At 39.7% G+C, this 17426-nt stretch overlaps 1 protein-coding gene across 2 annotated transcripts in view; it reads left to right on the forward strand.

Moving 5' to 3' along the window:
* Positions 1 to 2938, forward strand: part of LOC110527619 (zinc finger protein 501) — a 174204-nt gene extending 171266 nt beyond the window's left edge. For both annotated transcript variants that reach the window (XM_036983124.1, XM_021609027.2), the window contains exon 2: positions 6 to 2938. In XM_036983124.1, coding sequence (XP_036839019.1) covers positions 6 to 1078 — 1073 coding nt within the window. In that variant the 3' untranslated portion in view covers positions 1079 to 2938. The remainder of the gene's footprint in view (positions 1 to 5) is intronic.
* Positions 2939 to 17426: the final 14488 nt, after the last annotated feature.

Genomic DNA, 17426 nt, shown 5'->3' on the forward strand with positions numbered 1-17426 from the left:
CACAGGAGAGAGACGTGACTATCGTGGAGCCTCTGGGGTGCCTCAACAACCTCATGATGCTGAAGAGGCAGAGAAGAGTCTCTCCACATCAGAACACCTCAAGAAACATCTGCGGAGATCCACATGGAAGAGAACTCACTGCTGCCCTGACTGTGGGAAGAGCTTCACCTCATCAGGCATTAAAATTCATCAGAGAATCCACACAGGAGAGAAACCTTTTTGCTGTGATCAATGTGGGAAGAGTTTTACTACATCTGGCTCTCTGACAGTGCACCAGAGAATACACACAGGAGAGAAACCTTATAGCTGTGGTCAATGTGGGAAGAGGTTTACTCAATCAAACAGCCTGATATCGCACCAGAGAATACACACAGGAGAGAAGCCTTATAGCTGTGATCAATGTGGTAAGAGTTTTACTACATCTGGCTCTCTTACTTTACACCAGAGAATACACACAGGAGAGAAGTCTTATAGCTGTAATCAATGTGGGAAAAGTTTTATTCAATCTAGCTATCTGACAATGCACCAGAGAATACACACAGTAGAGAAATCTTACAGCTGTGGTCAATGTGGGAAGAGTTTTTGTCAATCTAGAGATCTGACAGTGCACCAGAGAACGCACACAGGAGAGAAACCTTATAGCTGTGGTCAATGTGGGAAGAGTTTTATTACATCTAGCATTCTGACTCGACACCAGAGAACACACACAGGAGAGAAACCGTATAACTGTGGTCAATGTGGGAAGAGTTTTATTACATCTAGCATTCTGACTCAACACCAGAGAACACACACAGGAGAAAAACCTTATAGCTGTGGTCAATGTGGGAAGAGTTTTGTTCGATCTGGCCATCTGACAATACACCAGAGAACACACACAGGAGAAAAACCTTATAGCTGTGGTAAATGTGGGAAGAGTTTTGTTCGATCTGACTATCTGACATTACACCAGAGAACACACACAGGTGAGAAACCTTATAGCTGTGACCAATGTGGGAAGAGTTTTACGACATCTGGCTCTCTGACTTTACACCAGAGAATACAAACAGGAGAGAAACCTCATAGCTGTGATCAGAGATAATTTGATAAACGATCTCTGATCAAATATCAGAAAATGTATACATGAAGGAGTTGTTTCATGATATCAATTCATTAATGTCACAATGTAGAAGCCTAAACGTCACCCTGTTCTATGGATTTCAGCATGATTAATATTAGCCTCAGGGGGAAATCCAGGCTCTGAAATGGAAGAGTACTATTTATGTGATTTAACAAAAAGTGACTAACAAAAAAAGAGTTGTCCTCTAACCAGGGATGTTCACATTATTCCCAGAATCCGTGTGGTTTCTGAGCTGTTAGTTTTAACAGGACGTGCAACCTCATCTCCCTCCTCTCTCGGCACAATTGATTTCGACGTGATATCGTTGAGTGATGACAAATAAGTGTTGTGTTCCTTTGTTTTGCAACCCCTAAATTTAAATGCATCACTCCAAAATGTAGCTGACTGTCTTCTGCAGGTTGTCCTCTAACCAGTGAGGTAAAATATATCTCCCATTTTCATGTGTTTTTTAGTTGTGTTAGTTTCAACAGCACGCACAACCTGATTTCCCCCCTAATCGATATCAGTGATTTATTGCTACTTGTCAAAAACAATAGCGTTTTTGGTGCTTGTGTCCGTGGTGAGGACCACTTGGTTCCTGATTGTCTCAAGGGTGGGCAGTCAAAAAGTTTTGTGTTTAGCCAATGCGTTGCCATGGATTACAATTTATTTTGACTGCACGTTTTTCCGTATTGGAGATGAGTTGTGTTTGGGCTCGTTCCAAAGGGACGAGAGTTCTAGAAGCTAGTGCGTTTTAGGAAGACGACATGTAGGGAGAACTGATTCAAATAAAAAATTATTAAAAAAAAAATATATATATTATTTTTTTATTGTTTTTAATTGTTGACAGCCAGCAGACACCATGTTTATATTGTAGTTGATTATAATGTGAAATGGAAGTTGTTTTCTGTTGGTGGTAAGCATTCTCTTAAGGTGTTACAGTCTTTAGTTTTTCCATTTATGTTTTGAGGTTGGACTTTAGCACGTATAGCTCGTTAGCACGTAGGGCGCACTGATTGGTGTCACCTCGTTTGTCAGTATGTGTTACACCTGTAATGGCTTGTCCATCTCGTGGTGTTTCAGGTTCTATTTAAGAGTGTCTGGCCCTGTGCTCCAGTTGTCTAGATAGATGTGGAGAGTCAACACCTTTTAGTTGCTCCACCTTTTTGGTTTGCTTCCTGTCTTTAAGTTTGGTGTGGGTTTTTCTTTTATTTGCCTCTTCTTGGGCAGATTTAGTGGGTCTCATGGTGCATGTCTTTTATGTCCCAGTTGTTGTTACTAGTCAACTTTCAGTGGACACTGAGAGCATAACTGCAACATTATGTTATACTTTTATTGGATCAAATGGTTGTTTTTTGCAACCGAATAGATGGTTCTTTGAACAATCTGTGTGTTCTACTGAGGATGGGCCTCTGGGAGATAACTGACAGGAGATTTACAATGTCTTTTGGGTGATGAAACCTAAAGAGACCGCATTCCAGAGCATGAGTTAATGTTCTATATGGTACCGGGGAGAGATGACCCCAGGGCCAGAACCTGGTCTCTACACAAAGAGTACTGTTTTTACATGAGATGCTGTGAATTATAAGTACCTTTCATACAAATCTTAACCTTGTTACCCGTTCTATACGTCTATTGTTGGTCATGTAGGTTGAAAGGGGTGTATCTTGGCTATAAAAGACCTTTGTACTTTTGTCTCGTGGCTCTCAACAAATCATCTGGGGGTGATTTGTCGACCAGCCATCATTATCGTAGAGCACTCAATTGAGTCACTTTATATGTGTACGCTGTATTGACCTGCTCCCTTATTATTAAGTGAATAAAGATTTAGTTTAAGAATAACTCTGACTTGTGTGATAAGTTTGTCTCCTCATTTGATATTAAAGAAATTAACCACATTTGGCGATTGGGATGTGAATCTTTACTTGGTGACCGCTCCTGACGACCTGGTTAAATGGAACACGAGGGATCCCTCAAACTTGGAATTTCAGGAGACCACACTTTGGGAACGGAGCAGATGGACCCACCTTTGATCTGAGAGGCAGCGAGCCAAGTGGATACCACATCTCAAACGTAGTCTACAAAAAAGAAAAAGGTGAGCGAAACAAGCAGAGTTTTTATAAAATCCTCATAGGCTTTGAGTGTGTATTCCTGTGTGAGGGGGGCACCTTGGAGGCGTAAACAGGGGCGAGGCAATAGGCTCTGAGTGTGTATTCCTGAGTGAGGGGACACCTTGGAGGTGTGAAGAGGGCTGAGCCAGCTATCTATGTGAACTGGATGAAAACTAGAATCTGTGTTTACTAGTTAAGACCATGTATGATATAGTATAAGATAGTAAGGTATAAGATAGTAAGGTGCACCTGTAATTATTCTCAGTATGAGAGGAGTTGCAAGATTTATTAATTAAACATTTTTCCGTAAAGTTAGAGTGAACCAAGGTGGCTGAATAGCTGTTGATGTTGAAGAAGCGTCCCGTCCACTAGATTATACGTCACAGTGGCAGAATCACCTGAAAGACGCACATCCCACAACTCCCTTTGAAACCGGGTGACGTGGCATCAGAAACATTTATTTTCGTGTAAAAATGTACTACAAAGTGCAGCTAAATATAATAACTTTGATCATACCCACTCAGCACTTGACGTCCTAGGACGTCGAATTATGGGCGATATCAGGTCTGTCTGTTCTGGCTGCTATTTCGCCCCAAAATAGTCATCCCAAATGGGGCTGTGTATAAGTATGTAAATGTCTCTCGGACAAGGTGACTTTTATCAATATACACTCTAAAAAGTAAAGGTTCCTGGAGTATCCTTTAGGGGTTCTTCAAATTGAAACTGGGGGGGAACCCCTAAAAGTTATTTGAAGAACCCCTTATCATGGTTCCTCAAATAACCTTTTGGGGTTCATTTTTTTAACTCCCTGTCCTCCCTCCATTCTAAAAACATATTTTGATAATAACAATATTGGCAATGTTGATTTAAATAATTAATTGTTTATTTACTGGCACCACAAATATGAATTAATATTTACAAAAAAACTTACCAAACAAAACACATTACAAAATTACAAAATTTCTGTAGACATGTCAGACCATACAAAATAAAACATTTACTTTGTATAGTGCTTTTCATGACATAAAAAAAAAATCACATAATGATGTACAATAAAAACAACATATATTAAAAATGAATCATAGGTAAACTAACAATATTGTAGACTTGATGCTAAATACAGATTTTTCAGCTTTAGTGTGTATATTGTATCCACTTAGTTATGTTAGGAAGTTTGCCATCTTTATGACCGGCCCTGGTAACTTCACCCCAACTTCTCTTATCCCCAGAACACAGTCACTTAATAACATAAGTGTTTTTCTGACAAGTCCCATGGGGACGTCATCGAGGGCGTGGATGTTCTCCCCATCAAAGGTCAGCTGGATTTTCACTCATGGTGAAATGGATTTCCGCCGATGTGCAGTAAAGGAGTGAAGAGCGGTGAAATCTGTGTCAACAAAAGTAAGAAAAGATTAATACACCTACAATTAACAAAGACCATAAATGTTCAGCTGTAGTTTTATATAAGCATCCACACCTATATTTATGAAGAAACAGATGATTGGTGCATAGGCATACCTTGTCACGGACATAAAGGCCACACAGGTCCTCATTGAAGAGGTTGGGCAAGAGCAGAATCGCTGCTGTGGTCTCCAGTCCGAGTAAAGTAAAGCAATGATCTTACTACACTTGCTAATTTTATTACAAAATACATTAGAGAAAGGGAAGGAATAAGAGCAAATACCCCTGCTGTATTGTCCATCAGGGACTGTCAAAATAGCAGGATGATGTCCTCACCCCTGCCTCACCTCTCTATCTTTGATAGTTCTTGAATTCTCTTTTTGTCTATATCCATTCCATGGACTTGATTAATTTTTGAGAAGATCTGAAAATATAATTTGCACACATTTGTATGCTAATATATTTCAGTTTGTATTGACTGCTATGTAGGTTAAATGTACACTTCAAATGCAGCTGTCCTACAACATATCTGTACCTTCTTCTTGATCCCAATTGCATTATGTCCATGTTCTGTCCTATAAGAATTTCAAAGGAAGAGAAAAGGTGTCAAAGAATAGTCTTAAAAGCATTCAAACATATACAGTGCCTTGCGAAAGTATTCGGCCCCCTTGAACTTTGCGACCTTTTGCCACATTTCAGGCTTCAAACAGAAAGATATAAAACTGTATTTTTTTGTGAAGAATCAACAACAAGTGGGACACAATTTATTGGATATTTAAAACTTTTTTAACAAATCAAAAACTGAAAAATTGGGCGTGCAAAATTATTCAGCCCCTTTACTTTCAGTGCAGCAAACTCTCTCCAGAAGTTCAGTGAGGATCTCTGAATGATCCAATGTTGACCTAAATGACTAATGATGATAAATACAATCCACCTGTGTGTAATCAAGTCTCCGTATAAATGCACCTGCACTGTGATAGTCTCAGAGGTCCGTTAAAAGCGCAGAGAGCATCATGAAGAACAAGGAACACACCAGGCAGGTCCGAGATACTGTTGTGAAGAAGTTTAAAGCCGGATTTGGATACAAAAAGATTTCCCAAGCTTTAAACATCCCAAGGAGCACTGTGCAAGCGATAATATTGAAATGGAAGGAGTATCAGACCACTGCAAATCTACCAAGACCTGGCCGTCCCTCTAAACTTTCAGCTCATACAAGGAGAAGACTGATCAGAGATGCAGCCAAGAGGCCCATGATCACTCTGGATGAACTGCAGAGATCTACAGCTGAGGTGGGAGACTCTGTCCATAGGACAACAATCAGTCGTATATTGCACAAATCTGGCCTTTATGGAAGAGTGGCAAGAAGAAAGCCATTTCTTAAAGATATCCATAAAAAGTGTTGTTTAAAGTTTGCCACAAGCCACCTGGGAGACACACCAAACATGTGGAAGAAGGTGCTCTGGTCAGATGACACCAAAATTGAACTTTTTGGCAACGATGCAAAACGTTATGTTTGGCGTAAAAGCAACACAGCTGAACACACCATCCCCACTGTCAAACATGGTGGTGGCAGCATCATGGTTTGGGCCTGCTTTTCTTCAGCAGGGACAGGGAAGATGGTTAAAATTGATGGGAAGATGGATGGAGCCAAATACAGGACCATTCTGGAAGAAAACCTGATGGAGTCTGCAAAAGACCTGAGACTGGGACGGAGATTTGTCTTCCAACAAGACAATGATCCAAAACATAAAGCAAAATCTACAATGGAATGGTTCAAAAATAAACATATCCAGGTGTTAGAATGGCCAAGTCAAAGTCCAGACCTGAATCCAATCGAGAATCTGTGGAAAGAACTGAAAACTGCTGTTCACAAATGCTCTCCATCCAACCTCACTGAGCTCGAGCTGTTTTGCAAGGAGGAATGGGAAAAAAATTCAGTCTCTCGATGTGCAAAACTGATAGAGACATACCCCAAGCGACTTACAGCTGTAATCGCAGCAAAAGGTGGCGCTACAAAGTATTAACTTAAGGGGGCTGAATAATTTTGCACGCCCAATTTTTCAGTTTTTTATTTGTTAAAAAAGTTTGAAATATCCAATAAATGTCGTTCCACTTCATGATTGTGTCCCACTTGTTGTTGATTCTTCACAAAAAATACAGTTTTATATCTTTATGTTTGAAGCCTGAAATGTGGCAAAAGGTCGCAAAGTTCAAGGGGGCCGAATACTTTCGCAAGGCACTGTATATATATTTTTTTAAATTTGGCTGACACCCCTCCCCAGAGGTGTCTCATTATTGGGATTCATTGCTAATTCCTACCTGGAGCTCACTATGAGGTGTCTAGTGATACAGGTTAAGGGGCCTGTTGGAGATTGGTGGTTGGTAGCGGAGTCGAGGGTACAAGCAGGGTTGGACACTGCCATGTTATTATCCCACACACAGTCTTTGTGGTTCGTATGAACCCCATTCCTGGGAATTAGATTTGATTACAAATCGCCCCTGTCTGTTACCACAGAAGGGTTCCGTCTGTCCCATTCCCAGCTAGGTTACGAGGCGCTTTGTCGCCAGTACCTATGACTGGTTGATAGGGGAGAGGTTTCCGTCTGCCCACTCTACCATAAAGGTCTGATTGGTGGAGTGCTGCAGAGATGATTGTCCTTCTGGAAGGTTATCTGATCTCCACAGAGGAACTTTGGAGCTCTGTCAAAGTGACCATTCAGGTTTTTGGTTACCTTCCTGACCAAGACACTTCTCCCCAAGTTCTTAGTTTGGATGGGTGACCAGCTCTAGGAAGAGTATTCCATTTAAGAATGATGGAGGCCATTGTGTTCTTAGGGACCTTCAATGCTGCAGAATTCTTTTTGGTACCCTTCCCCAGATCTGTGCCTCGACACAATCCTGTCTCGGAGCTTTAAGGACAATTCCTTCGACCTCATGGCTTGGAATTTGCTCTGACATGCACTGTCAACTCTGGAACCATATATAGACAGGTGTGTGCCTTCCAAATCATGTCAAATCAATTGAATTTACCACAGGTGGACTCCGAACAAGTTGTAGATACATCTCAAGGATGATTAATGGAAACAGGATGCACCTGAAAGCAATTTTGAGTCTCATAGCAAAGGGTCTGAATACTTATGTAAATAAGTTATTTATGTTTTACCTGTTTTCACATTTTCCTTATTGTGTGTAGATTAATGAGGATTCAATTTTTTTTTTAAATCCATTTTAAAATAAAGCTGTAATGTATCAAAATGTGAAAAAGGGGCAGGGGTCTGAACTTTCTGAAAACTATGTTTCATTTATTTTTAAAAATGTTTTAACTTTTATTGAACTCCCAATTACGGCCGGTTGTGACACAGCCTGGACTCGAACCGTCTGTAGTGACGTCTCAAGCACTGAGATGCAGTGTCTTAGACCGCTGCACCACTTAGGCACCCCAAAATTGTGTTCTAGTGCTGTCCCCACCTAAAATAAATCTTGGTCAACCAAGAGCCTGTTCTTTCTACCAATATAGATCAGTATTTCAATGCATTCTTAATCTAAATTACTATAATTTTACATGGTGTAGACCTCTACAATCAACCTGATACCACAAAAGTCTAAACCATTTTATTGGCACAGTTGACCAACCCCTCCTCTCAGGCACTGATTCGTCTGGCGTCCTTTTCATTCTTCTTCAGATAGCTGTACAGTTCAAAGTGGACGGCCCATGATAATGTCCCAATTTCAATGTCTCATCTTTACCACTCATTAAGTCATGTCCATTCGTCAACCAGTATACCAGCAACATAAGAAAAGTTTAGAACAGATCTCTCTCCATGCTCACTCCACGTGGACTCCTCTCACACCCCTGAGAGAAACATGAGAGAAACGCAGTTGATAGCTTAGATCGGACACTGTACACCGATTTCTGGCTTGGTTCCAGTGGTCCAGACAGGGCCTTATTCAACGACTTTGTCACTCTTCTTCAGCCAGTTAGAGGGGGTTTTGACGTACACCCACTATTCGGTCCAATTATCTCTTCCATGCATTAAGATACCGTCTGATGTCACTTTTCATGATAACCTCGAAACAACAGTTTAGTTCAGTTCATTAACTACATGATAAATGATTACTTTTACCAATTTTTCTTAACACACATATCTAAGCATATTTCAAAGAGAATATCAACACATTCTATTGAAACTATTCTTTCAAATTGGCTTATACTCCCCAGCACACTGTCAACTCTATCGTAGAGCCAAAGATCAAGAAGTTAGACCTATATTCCCTCGGGAATAGAACAAAACAAACACAACAATACAATACACTCAACAATATAATACACTCCTTCACATATCACTCAAGGTGTATAAACTTCAATCCAAAACCTCAAAAAATTGAATCGTCCCCCATTTTATACACATACAGTGGGGCAAAAAAGTATTTAGTCAGCCACCAATTATGCAAGTTCTCCCACTTAAAAATATGAGAGAGGCCTGTAATTTTCATCATAGGTACACTTCAACTATGACAGACAAATTGAGAAAAAAAAATCCAGAAAATCACATTGTAGGATTTGTAATGAATTTATTTGCAAATTATGGTGGAAAATAAGTATTTGGTCAATAACAAAAGTTTATCTCAATACTTTGTTATATACCCTTTGTTGGCAATGACAGAGGTCAAACGTTTTCTGTAAGTCTTCACAAGGTTTTCATACACTGTTGCTGGTATTTTGGTCCATTCCTCCATGCAGATCTCCTCTAGAGCAGTGATGTTTTGGGGCTGTTGCTGGGCAACACAAACTTTCATTTCCCTCCAAAGATTTTCTATGGGGTTGAGATCTGGAGACTGACTAGGCCACTCCAGGACCTTGAAATTCTTTTTACGAAGCCACTCCTTCGTTGCCCTGGCGGTGTGTTTGGGATCATTGTCATGCTGAAAGACCCAGCCACGTTTCATCTTCAATGCCCTTGCTAATGGAAGGAGGTTTTCACTCAAAATCTCACGATACATGGCCCCATTCATTCTTTCCTTTACACGGATCAATCGTCCTGGTCCCTTTGCAGAAAAACAGCCCCAAAGCATGATGTTTCCACCACCATGCTTCACAATAGGTATGGTGTTCTTTGGATGCAACTCAGCATTCTTTGTCATCCAAACACGACGAGTTGAGTTTTTACCAAAAAGTTATATTTTGGTTTCATCTGACCATATGACATTCTCCCAATCTTCTTCTGGATCATCCAAATGCTCTCTAGCAAACTTCAGATGGGCCTGGACATGTACTGGCTTAAGCAGGGGGACACGTCTGGCACTGCAGGATTTGAGTCCCTGGCAGCGTAGTGTGTTACTGATGGTAGGCTTTGTAACTTTGGTCCCAGCTCTCTGCAGGTCATTCACTAGGTCCCCCCGTGTGGTTCTGGGATTTTTGCTCACCGTTCTTGTGATCATTTTGACCCCATGGGGTGAGATCTTGCGTGGAGCCCCAGATCGAGGGAGATTATCAGTGGTCTTGTATGTCTTCCATTTCCAAATAATTGCTCCCACAGTTGATTTCTTCAAACCAAGCTGCTTACCTATTGCAGATTCAGTCTTCCCAGCCTGGTGCAGGTCTACAAAAATTTTTTTCTGGTGTCCTTGGCCATAGTGGAGTTTGGAGTGTGACTATGTGAGGTTGTGGACAGGTGTCTTTTATACTGATAACAAGTTCAAACAGGTGCCATTAATACAGGTAATGCGTGGAGGACAGAGAAGCCTCTTAAAGAAGAAGTTACAGGTCTGTGAGAGCCAGAAATCTTGCTTGTTTGTAGGTGACCAAATACTTATTTTCCACCATAATTTGCAAATAAATTCATTAAAAATCCTACAATGTAATTTGCTGGATTTTTTTTCTCATTTTGTCTGTCATAGGTTTAATGTACCTATGATGAAAATTACAGGCCTCTCTCATCTTTTTACGTGGAAGAACTTGCACAATTGGTGGCTGACTAATACTTTTTTTGCCACACTGTATCTCTCCATATGAGAGTAATGTAAAAAACAAAACTACTACTGGAAAACAATAAAACAACATTTCAAATAACCTAATCAAATTAAAATCACTAAACTGAAAAAACTCCACAAAGATAAATTATTTAACCCATATGGTCATAGGAAAATAGAATTAAAGCAGCACACCCTTAGTTAATATGGCTAAGAACTGTAAACTCAAACATATTCATCAATTACACAAATTACCTTGAAATCAGTATTACAAATGACCATAAATTCATTATCCAAATGGCTTTCCAATGCGGGTGATCAAGTCACAATGGAAGGTCATGATAAAGGTCATAGGTCATACAAAACCTTTCAAATAAGTGTTTTTGACTATATTAGACAAATTGCAAACAATAGTCAAATAGTTCCTACATGTTGTATCCTGGGTTCCCAGAACATTCCTTTATCAAAAGAATTAACGTGTTTAATTAAAACTATAATTATAATTCCATGTGCGTGCGTGCCCCTTTAAGATACCTTTGCACTAAAACAAATGGAAAACTCACCAAACCCAAAGGAAATAAAAAACAAATCAAACATAGTATTTTAAAAACACCAACCAATAGTCATAACACATGTTTTATGTGTGTGTATTTGCAAACCTTAAGGTAAAAACAAAAGCTTCCAGGCCCTTTTCAATTTGGTAGTTTATGGCCTCAGTCTCACTCACTCTTCCCAAGATTATAGGTCTAGGAAACATTTCAAAGAGAGACAATGAAAAACCAATTTTCCCAGAAAAAACACAAAACACTTATTCATTATTCATTATTAAACATCAATTCAGAAACTCAAAAGTGAACTATAAACCAAACCTAATTATAATTCCACTGTACCTCAAATCATTAATCATACATTTTAATCAACATCAATGTACAATGTATGCTTAAGTGAACATGCTACCCTTAGGTACAATCATCCTGATATCATTACTATCTAAATGTAATACTTTTTTTCTCTGTCGCAAATGTAGTACATTTCTCAACGTAAGGAATCAATCATTTAATCCCAGGCATTTAATAAAAATGTAGACGTGTTCTCCCATAGCTCCTTCAACTTACATATTTTAGATAACTTCCATCTGTCCCGGAAGAAAGAATCCTACTCAAACACATCAATGTTACAATGTTTAATTAAGTAAAATCAACTCCTAAAATCAACAATACACAGTAAACAAATAAACAAACCACACAACAACTCACTACTATAATGGTTCAGATGACAAAATTGCTCAGAGACTCATGTTTACATCTCAATAAAATAAAACACAGTCTGCATGTTCCTCAAAAAACAACAACTGATGCCCCTGAGACAGATGTCTATGTATCAGGGGAAAAGCTCCCGGTGGTATCTGATTTTAAGTACCAAGGCATCATACTTAATTCCAACCTTTCTTTTAAAAAGCAAATAAAAAAAGGTAACTAAAATAACCAAATTCAACCTAGCTAATTTCCCAAAACATATGCAATTATTTTTGACTATAGAGGTAACAAAACTATAATTAAAATCTATAATACTCCCCCACTTAACATACTCCCTCACTAGTTTGGCCCAAGCTTGCTTTTCAACATTAATACCCATTCAGTCTTCTGCCAACAGGCTCTCAAACTTGATTGGAAACCCAATAGATATAGAAAGCAAAAGCTCCTAAATTGGAAAAAATCTTACTCAATACACTGACTCCTATCTTGTATTCAAGATTCTAAATGTCTAGGCATTGTTCAACACAATGGAAAGATTACAATGTTAGACTACATGAACTTTCCTGCTCAAATTCACTGGTGTTAACTAAACAATCAAACCAAGAATCAATAACCATCAGAATACATTATCACAATGTTTCCTTACTCACACCTGAATCACTTTCAGCTCAACATATCCTATTTCTTTTTTTTTCCAGTGGGCAAAAATATAACCCCTCTCATTTCAACGTTTAAACCCAAACTCTACAACATTCTCTTCTCTTTCCTCTTCACACTTATGAAATGTCCAAGACATTAAAAATAACATACACAGCGCCAAAATTATAACATGTGACAGTCAATCTATAAGAATGAAAAACATTTTGGTGGGCACCACTCTATCGCCATTATCTCTCTGCTACTATTTAGAATTTCTTTAATTTAGGCAACTGTCTCCTCTATTGATACAGTAATTTAAATACGACTCAATTCTCAATACATTATTCCAGCAGATAATTTAGTGAACAGACATCGACTTGCATCAAAATTCACTTCGCTCTTATTTTAAGTTGAATGAATTAGTCTTTCAATTTGAACCAAACAAGCTATTTAAAACATTCAGTTTATATCTTATACAAACAAAAGTGACTATAACTTTCCAGGCAAAACATACAAATAGTTTAATTACAATCAAAAACTGAGAATTTAGTTAACGCCTCGGCTGGGAACCAAACCCGGACCTCCAGCTTGGAAGGCAGCTATGCTCACCACTATACCACCAACACTATGTGAATGACCAAGATTCTCCGCAAATAAACCACTTTACAATTGTCTGTATTCGTAAAATCAAGACACTTCACTATCGAGACATTTCCCAGAAGAATAGCCCTAATTTTAAAGGTCCAAGCGTTATTCCAGCTATGATTCTCCCATGCGAAATGAATAGATTAGCAATCAAAGAATAAAATCGACATTTATAGACTAGGAAACAGATCTTGCGCCTTTTAATAAAAGTAGATTATGTTTATTCATGCAATGTATTTCAATTACTTTACTACATCACCCAATGATACGGGGGGGGTCTATAACAGGCGGCAACAGTGAAAGACTCCTTTCTGAAGAGATTAATTTTTATAATTAGAAGCTCAAACTGTTTGACAGAACTTTGCAGGCCATCTCTGCAGTAGATTGCAACCCCTCCCCCTTTGGAAGTTCTATCTTGATGGAAAATGTTGTAGTTGGGGATGGAAATGTCAGAATTTTTGGTGGCCCTCCAATGCCAGGATTCAGACGCGGCAAGGTCATCAAGGTAGGCAGAGTGTGCTAAAGCAGTGAGTAAAACAAACTTAGGGAGGAGGATTCTGATGTTAACATGCATGAAACCAAGGCTTTTACGGTTACAGAAGTCAACAAATGAGAGCGCCCGGGGACACACAGGGCCTGGGTTAACCTCTACATCACCTGAGGAACAGAGGAGTAGGGTGAGGGTATGGCTAAAGGATATCAGAACTAGTTGTCTAGTGGGAACAGAATAAAGGGAGCAGATTTCTGGGCGTGGTAGGATAGATTCAAGGCATAATGTACGGACAGGGCTATGGTAGGGTGCGGGTACAGTGGAGGTAAACCTAGGTTTCGTGACGATCACAGATGTTGCATCTCTGGAAGCACTAGTTATGCTAGGTGAGGTCACCGCATGTGTGGGAGGTGGGACAAAATAGCTCTCTGAGGCATGTTGAGTGGGACTAGGGGCTCCGCAGTAAAATAAAACAATGATAACTACCCTAAACCACAGTATACAAGGCATATTGCCATTAGAGAGAGACAAAGCGAGGCATAAAGCAATCACAGGTGTTGATTGGGAGAGCTAGCGAAGACAACAACTGCTGAGACAACAACAACAGGTAAAATGGCTATCAATGGGCAGAGAGGGTCAGTTAACTTCACACAATGCCAGAGTTCGAGGCTGGGGCCGACAAAATGGACTTAATTAATTGATTAATGAACAGTCCAGCAGGCATCAGCTATGTAGCCAAGTGATCATAGGGTCCAGTAAACAGCAATATACAGTTTAAGTCGGATGTTTACATACACCTAGTGTGTCAGAAGTCAGAAATACACTCAATTAGTATTTGTTAGCATTGCCTTTAAATTGTTTAACCTGAGTCAAATGTTTCGAGTAGCCTTCCACAAGCTTCCCACAATAAATAGGGTGAATTTGTGCCCATTCCTCCTGACAAAGCTCGTGTAACTGAGTCAGGTTTGTAGGCCTCCTTGCTCTCACATGCTTTTTCAGTTCTGCCCACAAATTTTCTATAGGATTGAGGTCAGGGCTTTGTGATGGCCACTCCAATACTTTGACTTTGTTGTCCTTAAGCAATTTTGCCACAGTTTTGGAAGTATGCTTGGGGTCATTGTCCATTTGGAAGACCCATTCGTGACCAAGCTTTAACCTTCTGACTGATGTCTTGAGATGTTGCTTCAATATATACACATAATTTCCCTCCTCGTGATGCCATCTATTTTGTGAAGTGCACCAGTCCCTCCTGCAGCAAAGCACCCCTACAACATGATGCTGCCAATCCCGTGCTTCACCGTTGGGATGGTGTTCTTCGGCTTGCAAGCCTACCCCTTTCCCTTCCAAGCAAAACAATGGTCATTATGGCCAAACGGTTCTATTTTTGTTTCATCAGACCAGAGGACATTTCTCCAAAAAGTACAATCTTTGTCCCCATGTGCAGTTGCAAACTGTAGTCTGGCTTTTTTATAGTGGTTTTGGAGCAGTGGTTTCTTCCTTACTGAGCGGCATTTCAGGATATGTCGATATAGGACTCATTTTACTGTGGATGTAGATACTTTCATACCTGTTTCCTCCAGCATCTTCATGAGGTCCTTTGCTGTTGTTCTGGGATTGATTTGCACTTTTCGTACCAAAGTACATGAATCTCGAGACAGAACGCGTCTCCTTCCTGAGCGGTATGACGGCTGGTGTTTATACTTGAGTATATACTTCCTTCCCTGAAGCAGGGCAACTAGGTACAACATATTATTAAATTCACGCCTCGCTGGTAGCCCCACCTTCCACAGGTGATGAGCGTGAGGCACGGGATTATTCCTTAAATTTAATACCACTCTTCACCGACCCAGGAAGGGGTGGGGCCAAACAGGTGTTGTACCACGTTTCGCTCCTTCAGGGAACACTAATTATAGTGTTAGGTTCTAATTTTTCAGAGTAAATAACTCACGGACACTAGAGAAGCTTAACCAAGTTTAATTCTTCCCAAAGGGTTGTTACAGCTGTAATTCAGACCAAAGACGTGTTCACCATCACAAGTATATATACCCCACTTTGATCACTCCTTCTCTCCAATACTTACATCTTCTGGTTCGACAGGAAGAGGGTAACAGGATACTAAACCCTTATTACTCCCTTCAGGGGATCTGACCTGACTTCAACCCCTCCTTCGCCCAATCCACAGATGTCCATCCTCTTCCCCTATAGCAATCCTGTGATCTCCTCCTATCCACCCAGCACATTCCAAAGCCACTCTGTCTTTCTACAGATCTCACTCCTTTATATACTCTGCACCTGACCTATCATGTCTTTAATATCTCAATGTTCAAAGTTTAGCCCGAATCCAACAATAGTCAAAGTTACACTCCTGTCGTGTCGTGTCTTTGGCTATGCCGGATTAAGTGATATGACATGCTATTCTATAAAATAATTTCTCCATAAGTAATATTACCTGATTGAACTAATCATGTAAATGTCATTAACTAGAGAGTCGGGCACCACAAAATAATATTTATAGAGCTGTTATCTTCCGAATAAACTCTTAAAGACCTAATAATATTTGACATCAATGGCAGTCAATATTAATCATCATCTTAATTCAGTCTCATCTGAAAGTTGTAAATCCTTAGTTATCTGCACGAACCCTGGCTAACAAGTTGAATCAGCAATACAAAATTGGGTGTAATTATTTATTTACTAAATACCTAACTAATCACACAGAATTACACATACACATATTTAAATCATAACTTGATTACACATTACGTCATAAAGGAAAACGTCCCTAGCGGGCGGAACAGATATGACAGATTGTTACACAAAAGAAAAGGGTTGGGTGAAAGAGCGGGAAGACTGAAGAACAAAGGGAAGAAGCTGTGCTATTCTAAATACAGTATCTTATGCATTCTAAATGACCGCCCATTTGGAAAAGGAAAATGCAATAAATATTTACTCTGAGCTGTGCTTCGGTAGGTTGGTGGTAGATGGAAGGCCGTGTTGCCCAACCGAGTCCTTTGAAGAATGTCTATGGTGGTCAATTGGATACGTTGTAGTAACGTTGTTGTGTGAATGACGGGATACTCTGTCTGTTCCTTCCTAACCCTCGTTTGCATCTGCCGTTGCTAACTCAATGGCTAGGAGGTATCACTTCTGTAGTGAATAAGAGCTCAAAGTTCATACCATTCGCAACCAAAGCTCACACTGATGTTGGCTTCGTTCTGTAGTTATTATCTGAACCATTCTAACATAGGACCGTCGTCCTCACATCTTCGGAACAGGAGGTTACATTGTCGTCAAGGGTTTATATAGGAAGGGAGAGGAGGGCGTGTTTGAAAAGTTTTATAGCCCATGTTCCTTCACAGGGGCGGGCCACTGATTGAGCAGAGCCTTATCTTATGAAAACCCAAATCTCACATTTTAGAAGCTAAAATCACATTTCATCCCATCACGAATAATTTCATATTCAAACATTTAAATTGAACAACAATTCCATGTGAATCTGATAACTCTGATGTATAGACTTTCCACTGTAAAGTTTGTCATCTTATCATTGATAAGAATGTCTCAGATGACAACCGAACTGACATCATATTCATTAAGTACCACCGCATATATGTTCCATTGGTTGGATTACCAGAATATAGTTCATTTTACCCCACCTTCTGATGTTCCCAGAATCTCTATGTTAACTTTTGGAACTACCCATCCCGGATCCGGGAGAATTGTCAGCAACTACACTAATTAGCATAGCGCAATGGTCAAATAATCTTACTAGAAATATTCATATTTATGAAATATAGCGAAACACAGCTTAGCCTTTT

Source organism: Oncorhynchus mykiss, chromosome 7 (assembly GCF_013265735.2).
Source record: "Oncorhynchus mykiss isolate Arlee chromosome 7, USDA_OmykA_1.1, whole genome shotgun sequence".
NCBI lineage: Eukaryota > Metazoa > Chordata > Actinopteri > Salmoniformes > Salmonidae > Oncorhynchus > Oncorhynchus mykiss.